The 17288-nt window shown below is 44.4% G+C and overlaps 1 protein-coding gene across 9 annotated transcripts in view; it reads right to left on the reverse strand.

Moving 5' to 3' along the window:
• DAB2IP (DAB2 interacting protein) overlaps positions 1-17288 on the reverse strand; it is a 238113-nt gene that overhangs the window by 140585 nt on the left and 80240 nt on the right. For 3 of the 9 annotated variants that reach the window (XM_035555497.2, XM_035555498.2, XM_035555495.2), the window contains exon 2: positions 11061-11281. The exons of 5 other annotated variants lie outside the window; for them this stretch is intronic. In XM_035555497.2, the coding sequence (XP_035411390.1) occupies positions 11061-11181 (121 nt within the window). In that variant the 5' untranslated portion in view covers positions 11182-11281. Of the gene's footprint in view, positions 1-8760; positions 8856-11060; positions 11282-17288 lie in introns of those variants that run through there. One more of the 9 variants, XM_035555500.2, reaches the window with a different exon arrangement.

Genomic DNA, 17288 nt, shown 5'->3' on the forward strand with positions numbered 1-17288 from the left:
GCGCATGGTAGCTGCTATAACAGGTCTGTACTGGCAGAATGCAAATTAAATAAATAAATACTTAATTTATAAGCATGATTCATCAGAGATTTCATCTTCTACAGCAAAGAAACAGATGTTCCATTGATTGCACTTCATTAGAGAGATAAATGGGGTCACATACACATCTCCATTCACATCCATCTGCATAATAGACCAAACATTAAGATTTGAAATCCACATAGTACATGCAGCTCTTACATCAGCCTGGAAGAGTCTAAACGCCCAGAGCCAATTAATCCAAGTTAGATTGCTTTAACATTGCAGGAACTTTAATATTGTTCAGGAAAGCAGCAGGTTAGGATTTAACACTGGGTATGGAGGATGCAGTTTCACTGGGAACACTTAGAGAAGAGGAACAGATTTTACCTAACTGGACAGCAGCAAGTTTTGGTAGCCGCTGGCCAAATACAGCATCTTTCCTGACGAAGCAACTCAAAGACAGCATTAAAAAGCATCAGTGACAGGGAAGTCTGAAAACTGTTCTTCCTGCACTTACAATTAGCTAGGGCTAGGGCTAGAATTATGGTTATGGACAGGGATAGCAGAGATTTTTTTTTTTCTTTTTCCTAGTGTTCATGCAGGATGCCTAAGAGTTCCCCTACCAAATAGAAATAACTCTCCTTCATTTTAATATGCATTAGAAAAAGAAGATGATGCTTATAAAACGGTGTCAGCTCTGCCAAACTAATTATTTTTAAAAGTGTGTGCTTCCACGAGTGTTCTGCATTTGGCTGGTGTGGAGGTGGGTCATGTACCCCAGGATACATCGGTAGCTGTGTGCCTACACACAGGGTGTTGCTGAAAATGCCTCCTGTCCTTACTACTGCTACTCAGGTGCCTTCTTCTAGCTATTTAGACTCTCTTAGCAATCGTTTTACATTCCACAGTTCCTAATTCATTGTGAGTGATGCTTAGACTTAGCGCTGGGGGGCAGGAGGGGTATTTCCACTTCTCTTACACACACGAGCTCTGAAAGCACACCTGCAGGTGTCAGCTTCACCAGCTCCCTTGTTAGACTTCAAACATCCCCAGTGCCAATGGAAGAGACAGGAAAGAAGCGACCACAAAGCAGTCACGTTTCCTTATTTCATACAAGTAACTGTGTGCCACAGATGGACATACAGAACCCATCATTAAAACTACAATGAGCCTTTATCCCCCTATCCTACAGAACTTGTGCTACCTCGGTGATTGTGTCGCTATGTGTTTAAGTGATACCCACTGTCTACCTACAGACAAAAGTATGCGCATAACAAGAAGGATCAAGCAGGGCTATATTCACCTGTACATCTCCCATCCCGTTTTTGAGGTGGGAGGAAGCAGGACGATGTTCTTACCTACATTAACATTGACACTTGCATCTTCTGCCCTAAAAATACGCTGGGTGTACGAAGGGATTGGTTCCTTCCCTGCTGAACGGCAATTCACTGCGAGGAGGAGGAAGGAGGCTGTTTAACAACACACTGCAACACTGCGGAACAGTTTAGCACGTGTAGTGAACAACAGTCACTCTTCTTAGGAAGATTAATGCACCACACCCTGCTCTCAGAAATTTTATGTTGGAATTCACCCAAAATTCAGCCGGTCCTAGAAGTAAAGTTATTTAAATGAACACCAAATGTTCTCACTTTAAATATGCCAGCCAGATCAAGATTTGTTCTCATCTAAGGGTATAAAGGTAATAACTGTTAACCTTTGACTGCTAAAAATGTAAAGGGAAAATATCTTTCATTTAAAACTTGCTCATTTGGTTACCATGGACACTGCTTAATCACGAAGGATGACTATTACTTGTTACTATAGTAACCAAGAAGCTTAAGAAGCATCCTGTAATTTAACTCCAGATGCCAAATTTTCCAACAGTCCACCTATTACCACATTTGGATACTTCAGAACAAGACCAAGCTTGATCTCCGACACTACAAGGAATTCACTGGCGCAGAAGTGCTGTGAGAAATCAAAAGTGTGAGCACATAATGTACAAAAGAAACTGGCACTTCAAATAAATTGATTTCTTCAAAAAGAAACGTTAAGTGCTCAACATCTGAGGATTCCTTTCTCAGTGTAAATGTTAATGAAGCACAACTTTGGCCTTCCTTATTCTTGCCGATGCTTCGCAAAGTCTATACAATTGCAGGGCATGTTTTTCTCCAACGCGAACGCTTCAACGCTCATCTTAAAATGAATTTCTCAAGTACTGCTGAGTAGCCAGTATGCCAAACCCACCTCCAGCAGCAGGAGGACTTCCAGCCCAGCCCTCGGGAACAAACCCACAACAAACCCATGCGTCCCTCGTGCAAGCAAGAAGCAATGGACAGGACAAAACTGCCAAATTCAGACAACCAATGTGCTGCTCTAGATAGAATTTCTGCTTATTTAAAAAAGCATAGCGCTTGGTTAGTGCCACTTACCACCATAAAGCTTTGCCTCCAGCACTGCCAAGAAATCCTACGTCAAAAGCTTAGTCCCCCATAGGACTGGGAGATGAAGCTTCCAGAAGTTACCTGTGGAGAATGTCGGCTTTTGACCCTCACCTCTCCTATACTGGGTATTATTTCAGTTTTAAAAACGTCATCGGTTTTCACATTTGCTGATTTTCCAAGGGGCCTGAGGAAACTTAGCTAGAAGCCTGACCCTAGGGCTCTATAAAACCGTGAAACAGGTGAGGAGGTTCTGGGGTTTGTGCACTTCTTAAAATAGGCATACACACAAACACATGAGCAATTAAACTCGGAATTTCAGCTGTTCTCCGCAGTGTTCTAAAGCAAAGCACACTACCCTCAGCTAGTGTCTGAGACAAAAAAGCAAAATTGATAAAGACCAAATACGGAAAGTGACCCAGCTGGTTCACCATCTCTATTGAGACCAGAGTAAATTAAAGGATTACAGAGTGCCTTCAGTGCAATAACTTAAGGGATTAGTGGCACGCTAGAAGACCTTCAAGGGAAATATATGTTTAAAAGCTTTAAAAGGCAGCTCTGTATCTAAATTATTTGGACTGCCACAGCTGTAAGGTCACAAACTTACTCTGGTACATCAGAGATCGTGAAGTCTGTTGAAACCCCTCTAAGCATTCTTTTGGAAGCAATTCTGTTTTGGACTCAGACCAGGGTTTTTGACCTCTCTCTCATTTATTACCTACAGCTTTTAGATAAAAACTCACCCTGCATTACTTGGGAGCAACTCCGCTGCTTATTTCCTTTCAGAGTAATCAGCCTCTCTTAGCAACACTGTTAGGGGAAAGGGAGGTTCCTACCAGAAGGAAAGGACTTCAAAAAAAAAAAAAAAAAAGAAAGAGAGAGAGAAGCAATAGACGAGCAAAAGAGACAACAGTCAGTCTTCGAGCTGCCTGAAAATTGCTGAAAATTCCCAAATTGCTGTCACGGCATTAAATAAGGAAGTAATTTCTCAATTTACTCTTCAGCAGATTGAAAACTCTCACAATTTTATCAAGACTGGTGCTAAGCTCAGTTACCTCTTAAGGATGCAGTTTCTGGGACCACAGGACTGTCAGGTATGGGACCATGGTCAAGACTTGAGAGGAAGAACATGAGTCAGAACTCCTGAGTTCTCGTCCTAGCTTGGGGCAGAAGCAAAGTCTGAGAGCAGAACACGGAGCTACAGGAGTCTGTGCCGTTACTCGTTCACTGCCACTCACAGCATTTCCTGCACTTGCCCCTGAACACCTTTAGCGGTTAAAAGAAAATGCATCTACCTAAGGCTTCCCTCAAGTCTATGAAATATTTGCAATTCTTACAAAATATGATAAAGAAAATCAAACAATTGTTATAATACGGTATTTTGGTTATGCATGAGGATATTCAGAAGACGTTTATTGTTTCGGGAAGTGCCACAAACACCGCAATGGGCATTAATCCACATTAAAGGAATCAATCGACGTCCACACCTTTCCGATTGCCCAGTTTCATCAAGGTTGGTTCTGGGCTCTGTAGTCAAATCTGCTTCTTTCCAAGCAGCTTACCTGACTTTTATCTGACTCGCAAACCTCACTGCCCCTGCCTCAGGCCACAAACACACATGCGGCAGCTGACAATGAACCAAGGTGGCTGCATTGTCCAGCGTGAGCCTCTGCCCATTTCCCAGGTTACTCCCTACAGTTCTGTGTCTTTCTTTCCTTTTCTTTCCTTTCCCTTCTCCCCCCACCGCCCTTCTCATGTCTCACTATCAAAACTCCGCACCCTGCAAATCTTAAACCCCCTCCTTTCCAGTGTTCCTCTTAAAATGTAGCAAAAGTTAAGACACGTGAAAATCAAAGAGCGAAGACAGAGGACACTACAAAACTCCCAAAGCAGCAAGATCTTGTCACTAAGAGAAGAGGTGAAAAGTACATAAACAGAACCGAGGTGCTACCTCAGCAAGTCAAAAGCAAATAAAATGTCTGGTCCCCCAAACCACACTCCAAAAAACACCCCATAGTTTGTTAACGTTGCAAGCTGGGCCCAATACAATGCTTTCAGTGTAGCTGCAGACACTAAATGGGAGCACCAACAAGTGGTTACACACAGCAGGGCTGAGCAGGAGGTCTGTGCCTTTGGAAATCCAGACTATTGCTTCCACTACTGATGAGAGCAAGATTTGAGGGGATATTTCTAAACCCTGCTTCTACCTGTGGTTTTCTAGCTTACCATGCAAATGCCAGAAGGGCCACTGCTCCTTGGAGGTTCACTCTGGTGCTTGCAATGGCTCCTACTAAGAATTTTAAAACCTGATTCATTTTTAATCTAGCAGGAATTGACACAGTTGTCACAGAAAGTGCACACTACGCTTTGATATTTCTGTGTTTCTGATCGGTCAGTGGGGCATCGCCAGCACAGTAAGAGCAGAAGCAGCAGCTCAGGGCAGTCCTGCCCCGTGCTCTCACTGACGGGTCTGCCTCACCTTTGCCCCCAGAGACAACAAACCTGCTCGGAGGTGTTGTCTATTGACAGGATATTTAGACTTCTATATCCATTGTTTTCATATCAAAACAGCGCATGGCCAAGAACTCCTCCATCACGCACTGCTTCCCAAGTTACAAATGAGTATGGGTTTTTATTAGACAATTAAGCACCCAACACGTAGAGCAGCGTCTCAACTGAAGCACTAATGCTGAAAATAGCAGGGCTGCCAGCGAGTATTTCTTACAAACAGCACAGCTTAAAGAAGTTTGCATAGCTTTTCTCTGGGCACCTGTCAGCCATGCTGTTAACATTTCAATGAAACACCACAAGAGTTCTGATAGAAAGTGCCACAAAGAGGCTTGAAAAACAAAGCAAAGCTCTTTAAGAACAGCGGAGCAGGAAGGTCTCCTTTTCCTGACATTTAAGAGATGCCACCCCTGGAAAAAAAACAACCCATCACTAATGTTTTAACTGAACTTGCCACTCACTGCTCCCAGCTCTTCCGTGACAAAACTTGTTTGTACAATGTTTTTTAGGAAAATAATAGGGATTCTAAAGCACACAGTTTGGTTTCTTCTAAGAAATCCCCCCCACAGAAGACAGGTGAAGGGACACCATCCCACTGAAGTCACGCAAATTCTCAGTAAGGAGGGGAAGAGTGATTCTGCATTTGAAATGTCTGCGGCGGAGCCTGCTGGGGCTGGAAGCAGGGCAGCCGGGGCCGCAGCCCCAGGGCACTGGGACTCCATCCTGCCCCAGCCCAGCGGCACCGTGCTCACCCTGCTGCCCAGACCTGCCTCCTACTGAGCGTCCTCGTTCGGTATCAACCACTGGTACAGCCAGATGTGCCCAAATACCAAAACCACTCATCTTGTCAAACTTGGTAGGCTATGAATCAGAGGACAACGGGGAAACAGGATCATTTTACTCAGCTTTCTGCCTGCCAAAATAAATACATGCAACATGCAGGGATACTTGTATTCGCAAGGCTAACACTGCTTATCTCCAACTTCTACACGCTGATACAGAATCAGTTCCTTTTAATAAAAAATCATGTTCTTTAGTCACACAGATCATTAGAAAATCTGCTCGATGTTTGTCAGAGAGATGCTGTCTCTCTCAACAAATTTGTTATAAAAAATTCCAGGCACAATCCAAAAGATCAGAGCAATAGCCCAGTACAAGGGGTAAGCGTGAAGGACGTGTGAAGTGTGTTAGAGGGACGGCACCTTCATAGGCAGGTGCACAAATGGACTTCTGATGGAGCCATTGTATCCGTAATGACTATTCAGTTTGTTAAAACTAGAGACCACAGAAAGAAAAATCAAGGCTCAGGGGCACATACTGATTTGGCATGCAAGAAAGAGAGGGCATTGTAAGTGTAGGGAGGTGTTCTGTTCGGTATTCTTATTTATTAGTGGATTCGGGCGCTTCTGAGATAGGTCTGGCCAACACTGATTTACCAAGAAGGGGAGGTTTGGATACGATACAGGTATTCTGATACCCAAGCTCTTGTCACAGTTGGTAGTATCTAAGCTAAGCTTCATTTAGAGTAGGTGTAGACCAAAGACACACATGAAAACACATGCTTTCAACAAGAGGAAAGGCACGCAGCTAAGTGTAACTCAAAGAAAAATCATTTGTGGGTCATGAGAAGAACAAAGTACTCCAAACTTGAAAAGCACTTGTGATGAGCAGGCCTTAGAGCAAGACATTTATGTCCGAGGAGCTAACAGAGACAGAAGTATCAGGAACTCAAAATGTTACCAAATTCTTGGAGCTTTGATGACAACTGATTGCCTACAGAGTTTTACAGAAGAAAGAACTGAAGCCAAAGCTGCATTTGGTTCAAACTGCTATTTCTAATTCTTCTTACTAAGAATTTAGACAGCCTCCTGCCTTGGTCCCACTGAGAAAAATCAGCAACAGAAGGCTGTTTCATAGGAGAGATGTTTAATTGCGGACAGAAAATCCCTTCTAACAAATGAGAAAAATAAGAGACAGAGAAGTTCCCTATTTCCATGGCATTTCCTTCTGGAGAATATGCTAGGATGCTGTACAACACATTTTCATTTAGGACAACATGAGAGAAGAATGCATGAATTTTCAATGTGGTTAGGCTCAAAGGGAGCCTGGGTATGTGCATCTCATGTCATTCTGTTGCATGCTGGAACAAAAACTATTATTACCATGAAGCGAAACATGTCAAAGCTTCCAGTTTTATAATAAATGATTCTGTAATTAAGCAATTTACTTGTAAATTATCAGAAACATAACCTCATACTCATACGGTACTTTCTGGGATCTCAGAGCAGACAGACTCTATTCTCCATGACTAACAAGGCAGTGAATGTGGGTGCAGACACAGGCCCACGGATGGAGCACCTGCGAGAGGTTTCTGTTAGCAAACTGGACTTCCAGAACACTTGCCACTGCCCCCTGCTCCTTCATCATGTCCATAATCAAGGAGAAGCAGGGACACCATGAAGAGAGCCACAGGGCAGCGTACCGCAGGCAGAAGCAGGTGTTGCTTCTATCGAGAATTTTCCTTCTACTCTCTCTGCCTCCCAAGTACCTTCCCCTGCATTAGACGGATCACCTGGTAGTAATCATAATTACAGCCATGATTCCTCGTATATTTACACACATCTCTGAGCTGAACAGATGGTCCACGGAAGAAATGGGGATTTCTGCAGGTTTTTTTAAACTACCTAATGTACCTGCAGCGTGTCCCAAATCCCCATGGAAAGCAGAGCCAGGAGATTTCTGACATTATCATCATTCTAACAAAGATTAACAGCAGGGTGAAACCTGTCCTGTTTATCCACCATCAAATAGCAATAACTTAAGCATGCTGGAGGCACGATCATGAGTCTCCTGGTAGCATTCCTGGTCTGGTCTGAACTGCCATCCTCATCAGCTTTACCGTTCTCCAACTATTCTAGGGCTGGACCTCTCCATGAACAGGATGGCAAACACCCTAAAGCACGAGATGAATGTGTTATAAGCACCAGGGCTAAGTGGAGAACTCTAAACTCCAAGAATAGAGGATAACATCACATGAAACATCAAATAAGCCGTCTGCCACTGAGAACAGCTGAAAGTGCTATAGATATTTCCGCCTGCTACATCAGATTGTGTCCATCTGGAGTCCCAACAGAAAGCAATCCCCTACTTTCCTTAGACACTTGTATAGAAAATGCAAATTCTGTTCACTTTGCTTATCTGAAATGCACTTCAGCAGCACCTTCCTGAGGGAGTGGTTCTCTCTTTCTTTGTACCTCAGGAAGCAAGACCCATTTCCCCTAGAGCCACCACCTAGGAGCTGTGCATGCTGCAGCCCCAGCCCACTCCTCCAGGCCCTCCTGCACACCAGCAGCATCCCTGCGGCGATGCCGGGCACAGCGGCAGGCGGGGGGCTGGCACCGCCCCCCCAGGGGCTGGGAGTGGGAAGTGGCAGGATATAAATACCTGTTTTTAAACACATCCTTTCCCCTATTCAGAGAAACGGAGTGATGTAAGCTGAGTGGGCAGAAAGCTGTCCCTTGACTCACAGCAGAGGCGTGCTGCAGCTTTCCGGACGAGCAGCCCTGCTGGCAGCAGATGGCAGCACCTGCATCTTATGGGTGCTCCCGTGGCAGCGCCGGCATCAGGGTTTTATCATCCAGGACTGATGCAATACGCTGAACGGTTCCAGATGGGGAGAGGGGATTGTGTGCCAGCAGAGATCTCCTCCCTGGTAAACGTGTCACAGCTGCTTGATCCTCAGCAAGTCCCCTGTCCAAAAGCATGCTGCTAATCTGCTGAAGTGACACACCTTGGAAAAGCTCAACCTCCAGGTACCGCGGCTCCACCAGCGAGGTCCTCAGGCCCACCTGTGCTCTGCAGAGATCTTGGCAAAGCGTCCTGAGACTGGAGAGAGCCAAAAGTTGTCAAGGGAATGCCCTGAAAACACACAACTGGCAAAACAGCCCATAGCCAATTCCCCTAAATAACTCCAGTGCTCATGAATTTATGTTAACCTTCCACTAAAGATATCTGGTGTTTGAGTATCTCAGCCCGATAGCAAATGACGCCACAGATCAGTATGTGAGAAGGTGACCCCCAGCTCCTTCCTTCGTCCAGGCTTTGGAAATTCACATTTCACAAAACCAAAAAGCCTACAGCCTCATTCCGGTTCCTGCGTTGTCCACAGCTCCTCCACCCCTGCAGTCCCCGTACACGAACCTTCCAGTGGGACCAGGACTGGCAGGTGTTCCTTTTGCTTCATTCCAGCACTTGCTTCACTCTGTGCAGACTGCCTCCAGACTCTGAACCAGGCCCTAACTCTGACCCACCCCGGGACCTTGCTGTTTGACACCGTTACTCCACAACCTGCTTTCTGCGACTCTTACAAAAGCATAGAGAAAATGAAAATTCTTATCCAGATTTGCAAATCCCTTGAAGATCTACAGATGAGAAGAGCTAAACGAGTGCTGAGGGTAATGATTCTCCTAGCAGGCAGGAATCCTAGAGACATGTGACAAACACAAAATACTCAGGGAGAGATCAACAGCAAGAAGATTTCATTTGGTCCAAATCCAATTTCTTACAGACATTAGGGTTCATTTCCATTTCAATCAAATCTGCCTGCATATTCCTTGAGCTCATGACAAATTATGCCGACAAGTTCATACTGGGTTACCTAAAAGAAACTAACACATTTCGTTTGTCACAGTCACTGAAATGACAGTAAAATATTTTGGTTTTGAACCGTATACAAATAAAGGGGGAAAAGGAGCTGTTACACGCTTGTGAATCTACAAACACTCCTCTCTGACAGGCAAAACAGAAAAAAAAAAAAAACCATGGAAAGAAAAACTCTGTCTGCTTAAAGGAAAGGATGAAGCTCGGGGACTGATTTAGCTTCCTATTGTTTTCCCAGTGATGATTCAAAATCCTGAAAAAAGTACTGTATGTCAGGGAAGGAAGAAAGAGGACACTGCACTAAGCTCAATCTTGCAGTCCCGGAGCCTACTTCACAATCTGCCGGCTAAATCTGAATCAACTCCAGTGACACAAGAACAAGGCTGGATTTGTACAAACACCTGATGGAGGATGAATTGTTGCAGTTTTGCTTTTTACTTTTTTTTTTTTAATTCACCCGCAAACTAATAAATTATTTTTAATTAATGGTCTTGATTAAGCTCAAGACCTGATAAATAGGACTGGATTGTCACAGTAGAGGCCAAACACAACCCTCTTCCCTCCTTTCTGCAAAGATAGCTCAACATAAAATGACTCCAAGACACCCGCTCCTTTGACTGCTTTACCGACAGGCACAAGCATCAATAAACATTTATCTCACACTAGAAGAGAGAGCCAGAATAGCTTATTTTTAAAAATGCAACTGGGTCAGTAGCTGCCTCAAGTAGAATAAATGGGCTGCATGAGTGAGTATGCCCTAAAGAGACATTACTCTGCGGACCTAACTCCTGCTGATGAGGACAAATAGGCCCTTTTAGAGCAGGATTTTTAAAAGCGCAAAGTGATTTGGGAATACAAGTCCCAGAGGTTTCCACAGTGCCTCGGGAGCACAATCTTCAGGCTCTTTCTAAAATTGTACCCCTAAACTGTACTCAGCTTTGTAATTGCGAACCCCCTGGTGACACTCAGCTCATGAAGAACAAGTTCTAGCAATTCATCTTGGCATATTGATAGCATCTCTTAATCAAGGGTTTTCAAATCCCTGTAATCATCAATTAGGCCTCCAAACATCCCAGTTAGCTAAAAGCAGCAGTTACCTTAATTATACGAGTTGAAAAAACGGAACCACGGATAACTGAAAAGCCTGGGTTAGTTACAGTTACACGAGGTGTTACAGCCACCGCAAGGAACAGCACCCAAGCCTGACTCCCAGAGCTAAGCTCTGAAAATCACGCACTTCTCCCTCCCCTCACGCCCCTGCAGCACTGCACAAGCCACTGACCTTCTGGAAAGCTCAACACGAGCTGCCCAGGGAGCAGGTACACTCAGATATTCGCACTGGTCATTCTGCTCTCCAGTAAGGAAGCTACCTGTAAGCAACAGCACGCGTGTCTGGCACTGTCAAGGAAACAGAAGTGTTGTTGCATTTACCCCTACTAAGCGGCCTGTTCCGGCTCCGGGATCGGCTCCGCTGTCTCTGAAGTCGTGACCTCCGGAGCAGTCGATAGTAGTAAGACGGTCTCCCAGAACTTTTCCTGCTGTTCATTGACATCTTTCTAGCTATTTTACACTACACACATGCAGGCACAGGTTCACTCTCCCCTCTGGCAAAGCAGCAACAGTTCCAGCGTGTAATTAACAGGAGGTTGGTTCTGTGGAGTGGAAAGGGAGAGGGGGGGGAGAGGAACTCTTCACTTTACACATTTAAAAAGAAAAACAACAAGAAGAAAACATAAAAAGACAGAGAGAAAAAAAAATAAGAGAACGCAGCACCAGAGTACATGTCTCAGCAGAGGGAGGACTTGCAGCAAGCAAGATAAACTGTGCTAACAATTCCTGCCCCAAAAAAGATAAGCGTGCTGGAGTTGGAATAGGAAGCCAGAGTTGGCCTGGGCTCTTGAAACATGAAGAAAAGGCTGGAAGAAATCCTGGACTGGATCGTCTCCGCTGGACAGCAGCATCTGATCAACCCGTGCGGGAGGAAACGCGCAGCCAGTGGCAGGAAAGCGGCTGGGCAGCGACGGGGGGCAGCTGGCTGCTGCCTGCCCCGGCCATCGGCCATCAGCCATCGGCCATCGCCATCGCATTGCTTCGGAGACGAAGTTTCAGGCAGCTCGTTCTGCAGCAGGAGGTATCGACAAAGGCTGGGCTGGGGAAGGGTATAACGATTTCCGGGCCATGGGACACATGTTAATAATCATCGTGAAGCAAAAGCCCCGGAAAATAAAGTGAAACTTGAGAGGGGAAAACTTTAATTAGAAGTTGAATGAACAGAGCTCCAGACTCCCCTGGAGGCCCATTTCCTTTCAACATTTGAGCTGAGTTACAGCACATCCCACGAGCCACAGGACGAGCAGAGTTGCGTTTGGGCTCCGACGGCAGGGCAGATTCCAGCTCACGTTGCTCAATGAAATCACATCGCGATGGGCAGGATTAACACTTTACAGCAGGGAGGAAAAGAAAATAAAAAATAGAATACCCAGGCAAAAAAATTCACTCCACCTTTAAAGTTTTAAGAGGTCAGGTGAGAGGCGAATTGTCCAGATTCCTTCACCAAACTCCTTCCCCGGCTGGCACGAGGCGCCCCGAGGGGCGGGCGGCGGAGGGCACTCCACAACGTCCCGACGTCGGCCAAGACCTGCGCGTGCGGCCACTTCGCACAAGTTGGCAGATAACGGGAAAACCTCATCGCAGAGCGGCACAAACTGAAAAATGACATTTGCACGATACCTCTCTGTGTTGTGTCCTGGTTTTGTTTTTCCCAGACGTTTGTGCAAAGTTATCTTTGCGGTGTCCTGTGAAGCGGCAGGACCAGGCAGGCGGGCTGAGGACGAGCTGTTCCCCGCTCAGCTGCAGCTTCTTCAGAAGTTTGTAAGCTCCCCCTGCTTATACCCGGCTGTACCTTCATAACAAGAGGCAGGAACTGCCAGACTTTGGCACCCTCAGCGTGACACCTCTACGTAGTGCTTCACGGGGGAAACAAAGCCCTGTAGCTCTACAAAGACCAGGCCCCTCCTCATCACCAACCACCCACCTTGACTGCAGGATTTCATAAACCTACGCAGTCATGAAAAACATTCGAAGTTTACAAAATCTGTGCTTCCTTATTTTCACGTTGAGTGGTGGAGACGTGATATTTCTCAGCTGAGAAAGACCCTGCCAGGACAAGCAACAAGCCTCAGCCTTTAGCAAAGTCCATGCCTGGTTTTGAGGCCACACGTAAGGAATTCAACAGCTTTTAGGCAGCGCAGGAAGGAGCCAATCACCGGGGCAATGACAAGTTCAGGTCAAGGAGGGAGCTCCCAGCTGGACAGCAGAGGCTCCCAGGCCTGGCAGGGGGACCTTGCCCCACATTCCTCTGCCCGTCCACCAGGGCACCAGCAGCCACCACATCCCACAGCAGAGCGCAGCAAAAAGGAAAAGGCTCCAGTTACTACGCATCTGCCCTCATCTTGTCATCCAGAATAAGGTTTTTTTTAATATATTTAGGTACATTAACATGCAAAAACAAAATACAGGAAAAACGAAAAATGTTTTCCAAGTGACAAGAGACTTGTCCTGTGCAGCGGATTCAGTTCGTAAATAGAGCTGAGAACATCTAAGGCAGTGACGGGGAGGTCTGCAAACACTGAGGCTCAACGACAGATCTGTTGTAGACAAGAAGCCAAATACCCAGGTCTCTCTTTGTGCTTTTGTGTCCTAATAACTGAGCTGCTGGCTCTTAAGAGAAGCTTTTTACTATTATGCTTTTGTCATTAGCAACGTCTTTAAAAGAGCCTACCCAATTTATTTTTTTCCTTTTATCATTCCCAAGAGCAAAAAAAAAGGCACTGATGGAAATGAAAGTTTAAACAAAACCATTTACAAAGCTCACCCAAATTCAGACAATCTCAAAGGGCCAGGTTCACCTGGGCTGGTTTTGCCTAATTGGAGCCAGGTGAGTTGTCCTCGAACCACCTGGGATGCGGTGAGGCACAGACACCGGTGATCTCAGGCCCTCCGTGGGCAGGTGGAAATGATCAGGAGGCAGGGGATGGTGGCCCTGCGCTCACTGTGCGCTCCCTCGCTTGTACTTCAGCATCTGTTCCATGTTTAGGCGTTATTTTTCTAAAATCAACATAGTACCTTCAGGAACATTCACACAGGTGACCATAAAACAGGAGAAGTTAATGAGGGACTATAAACTATCATGACAAGAGCAAGCAGCCCTACAATAAAAGCATAAATGGCTGGGAGTTTGGTGCGAGTTGAGACAGCATGCCTCTGTCTCTCTCACTTCAACAAAGTTTTTGAAGGTTTTAAGTTCAGATGCTACAGAGCAGCAGGCAACAAAATGAATGACCCATCTGGGAGGGAATGTGACTGGTCTGGACCTTTCCAATTAATCCAGCACTACTTTTTTTCTTTCTTCTTTTTTTTTTTTTTTCCTTTCTGAAAGCCACATCCTGATACAAACGCTTTATTGTGTCTAGCAGAATCTACCACTTCCAAACGTTAGATATATTAACTGTTCTGGAGGGAAGCTGACAATATTAAAATCTCTATCTCTAAAATAGCACATCACAGCCTGGCTGTTCCCTCTAAAAAGCACGAGGATGAGTTCAGTTGCTGGGCTCCGCTGAATCTCTCCATAAGAGGAGCAAACAGAGCCAAACATAGCAGTGGTTTTGGGGCTGGTAACTACTCCCCCCAAACACCGAACAGAAACCTAACCCATGAAATTAAATACCCACCAAAGCATAATGCCTCGGTAAGATATCCAGTGTCATATATCACTGAGATGTAGAGGAAAATTAGAGCATCCACAGGCAACCTCACATCCGCTGTCATCCGCGTCTGTTAACCTGCTTATAAGCCCTCTTAATACTGGATTTATTTCGCTCCTTTACCAAAACTAACAGCATGTGAATAAATTTTTAATTAGCACCAAAATAGGTTCTGAGACAGAGAGCTACACAAACACGGACTTGTTTGCTTTGACATCAAAAGGCGCAGGCTGCTGCCTGAGGGTTTGTGCAGCTACAGTGGGGCTGCTGGGTCCGTGGAGGCAGCCGGAGGCCCTGCCTCCCCAGTGGCTAACACTCGGCTTTTTTATCATTTGTTTATTGCTTAGTGCTGGGAAAATAATGACTGTATTTCAGAATGCACATTCCCAAGGCAGCCCCTACCGTTAAACCTCTTGCTTTCCCAAAGGGCTTTAGAGGGAAACAATCACTCCTCTTAACTCCCTCAGACTTCGTGGCAAGGAGCTTGGGTTCCTTATTCTGAGAGGGAAAGTTTGATGCTTGTCAAGGGCACAGCCCGGCCCCAAAAGCTCTGTTTGTAAAGGTATGAGCATAGGCTGACTTCTGAACTGAACTGAGGCTTTCAAAAGTTTAAAAAAAAAATTTTTTAATTGTTTTGCCTTGGCCAGTATAGGGAGGAGTAGTGGACATCAGCTGGATTTCTAATTTCCATTTGGTCAATGAACTGCAGGCATATCATCAAGACGCTGAAAAAAAAAAAGTCCGATTGCTGCCCTGATTTTCCTGTCACATGTAACTCCACTACTTCTGAGAATGATTATATTTCTCTCACAATCTGAAGCAAAAGTAATATGGGAATAATCTCTACCAAGTATCTGAACTTTTAAACAAACGAGAAACACAGCAGTGTTCTTGCTGGATCTTAGTCACTCTAAATTTGCCTGCTTGAATTTGCTTACAAGTTCACTGCAGTTTCCACTTCAGCACAGTATGAAGCTGGAAGATTTCCAGGCTTATTGCCTCAAGGCTACTAGGGATATATAAGCTCTACACAGAGTCAGAGAGGAAGGTAATTTCCTTTGTGTAAGGATAACTTAACTTTCAATTCAGCTATACACATATGAAGAGAAGTAGAACAGACTTTGGCTTTCAAGCAGCAGTGGAAGTTTGCATTGAAACTCTTCAGTTCTATCCTTGTCCATGTCCTAACCTTCCAGCAGGTTGGCTTTCAAAAGGTCTTCTCTACCCTAATCAGCACGGAGGGGAAGGGGTCCTCCCTGAAAAGTTTACCTGCTGCAGTCTGAGCAGGGGCTTCCATGCTCCTACACCTCCCTTCAAGGAAAAAAAACAAACGAACAAACAAACAACAAAACCAACCAACAACAACAAAAGAAGCGATATTGTTAAGCATTTCCAAATAAGAACATCCTCCAAACAGAAGAATATTCAGAAATGCATCAGAGAAATTTATCTACTTATAAAAAAAAAAAAAAAAAAATCAATCACAGGTCAGAAAAAAAACTCTTAAAATTCTTCTGTTCAGGTAGAATGGACTTGATTTAAAAGTTTTTAAAGTACAATTCTCCTTTTTTTTGGAAGAAAAGAAACAATATAACGTTTTCTCATTTTAACTCCACTTATTAGAGAATCTACAGTGACATATTTGAAGACTTAACAAGGGAAATTTCATACCCATAATAAAAGTGAAATAGTTCTTTTCAATATTTTAATGGAAAACAATGATTATTTTAAGACCATGCAGAGACAAATTAATTTCCTTACTACCTTAGGTGGATTGCAGCAGCTTTTTGATAGCCTTACAACAAACCAGTACACAGATTTGGAATCAGAATGGAAACAAAGATTTACATTAAATTTAAACACTGAATTAACTGCTCTCTATTTATTTATGAGGTAGCTACTCCGTGGAATATTCTTGCTGTCTGTATGGTGATGAAATCCAAATGGAAGTGGGAAAGTTAATTTATCTAATATAGATATTTAATGATATTAATGAGAAGAAACAGCAGTGTCAACATTAAAAAAGCAAGAGGAAGAATTTGTGTGTGGATAAAATAATATTAAACAAGAGTGCAGGAGGTCTTTTATCAGTTAAATCAGGGCACGAATTCTTTTAGCGTGGGTGTTCCCTACATAGAGGCTTATTTACAATCACTATCTATATATTTACTGTGGTGGTGCCCAGAGATCCCAAGGAGACCAGTGTCACGTTGTTTTGGGATCTGCATACACCACCAAATGAGAGACGATTCCTTGTCCAAAGCACTCCTAATCTAGCTAAATGCACACACCATCGCACACGCTGGAGGCAGGATGATTTCCATGCCCACTTCATGAATGGAGAACTGCAGCCCCGACGGATTCAGGCAGGGCCACGTGGGAAGGCTGTGGCAGAGCCAGGCGTACACCCCTCATCCCTTAGCCCTCGCCCAAAGGATTAAATGAGCTTCCTCGTGCTCTCAAGACAATCCCCTCATAATGAATAAGCATGAAGCATAATAATATATTTTTTTTTCTACAGTGTCTTTCATCCAACAGAGTGCTGATGCTTTTGCAAATACTTGTTCAGCTTTTCAGTGTACTTAAAACATACAGACTGTCTCTTTTTCACTCAGGTAAATATAAATTTCAAATGAAAGTGCCAACTGTTAAGCAGGAAAGTCAATTATTTGGTTTCTAATGCACAATGCCCTGATTTTGAGAAATACTTGTCATATATTTGAAAAATATGAACAAAGAGTTTGTCAAATACCACGCACAAAGACGGAAGCACCAGAAATAAAACCAGAGCCTAGGAATTCTACCTCCAATTCCCAACAAATCTGTCAACCAACGAGCTGAGTTTTGGACCACAGCATTTCATTTCTCTATATAGCAGGCAGCTTCTTGACAG

This window comes from Cygnus atratus, chromosome 19 (assembly GCF_013377495.2).
Source record: "Cygnus atratus isolate AKBS03 ecotype Queensland, Australia chromosome 19, CAtr_DNAZoo_HiC_assembly, whole genome shotgun sequence".
In the NCBI taxonomy this organism is placed as follows: Eukaryota; Metazoa; Chordata; class Aves; order Anseriformes; family Anatidae; genus Cygnus; species Cygnus atratus.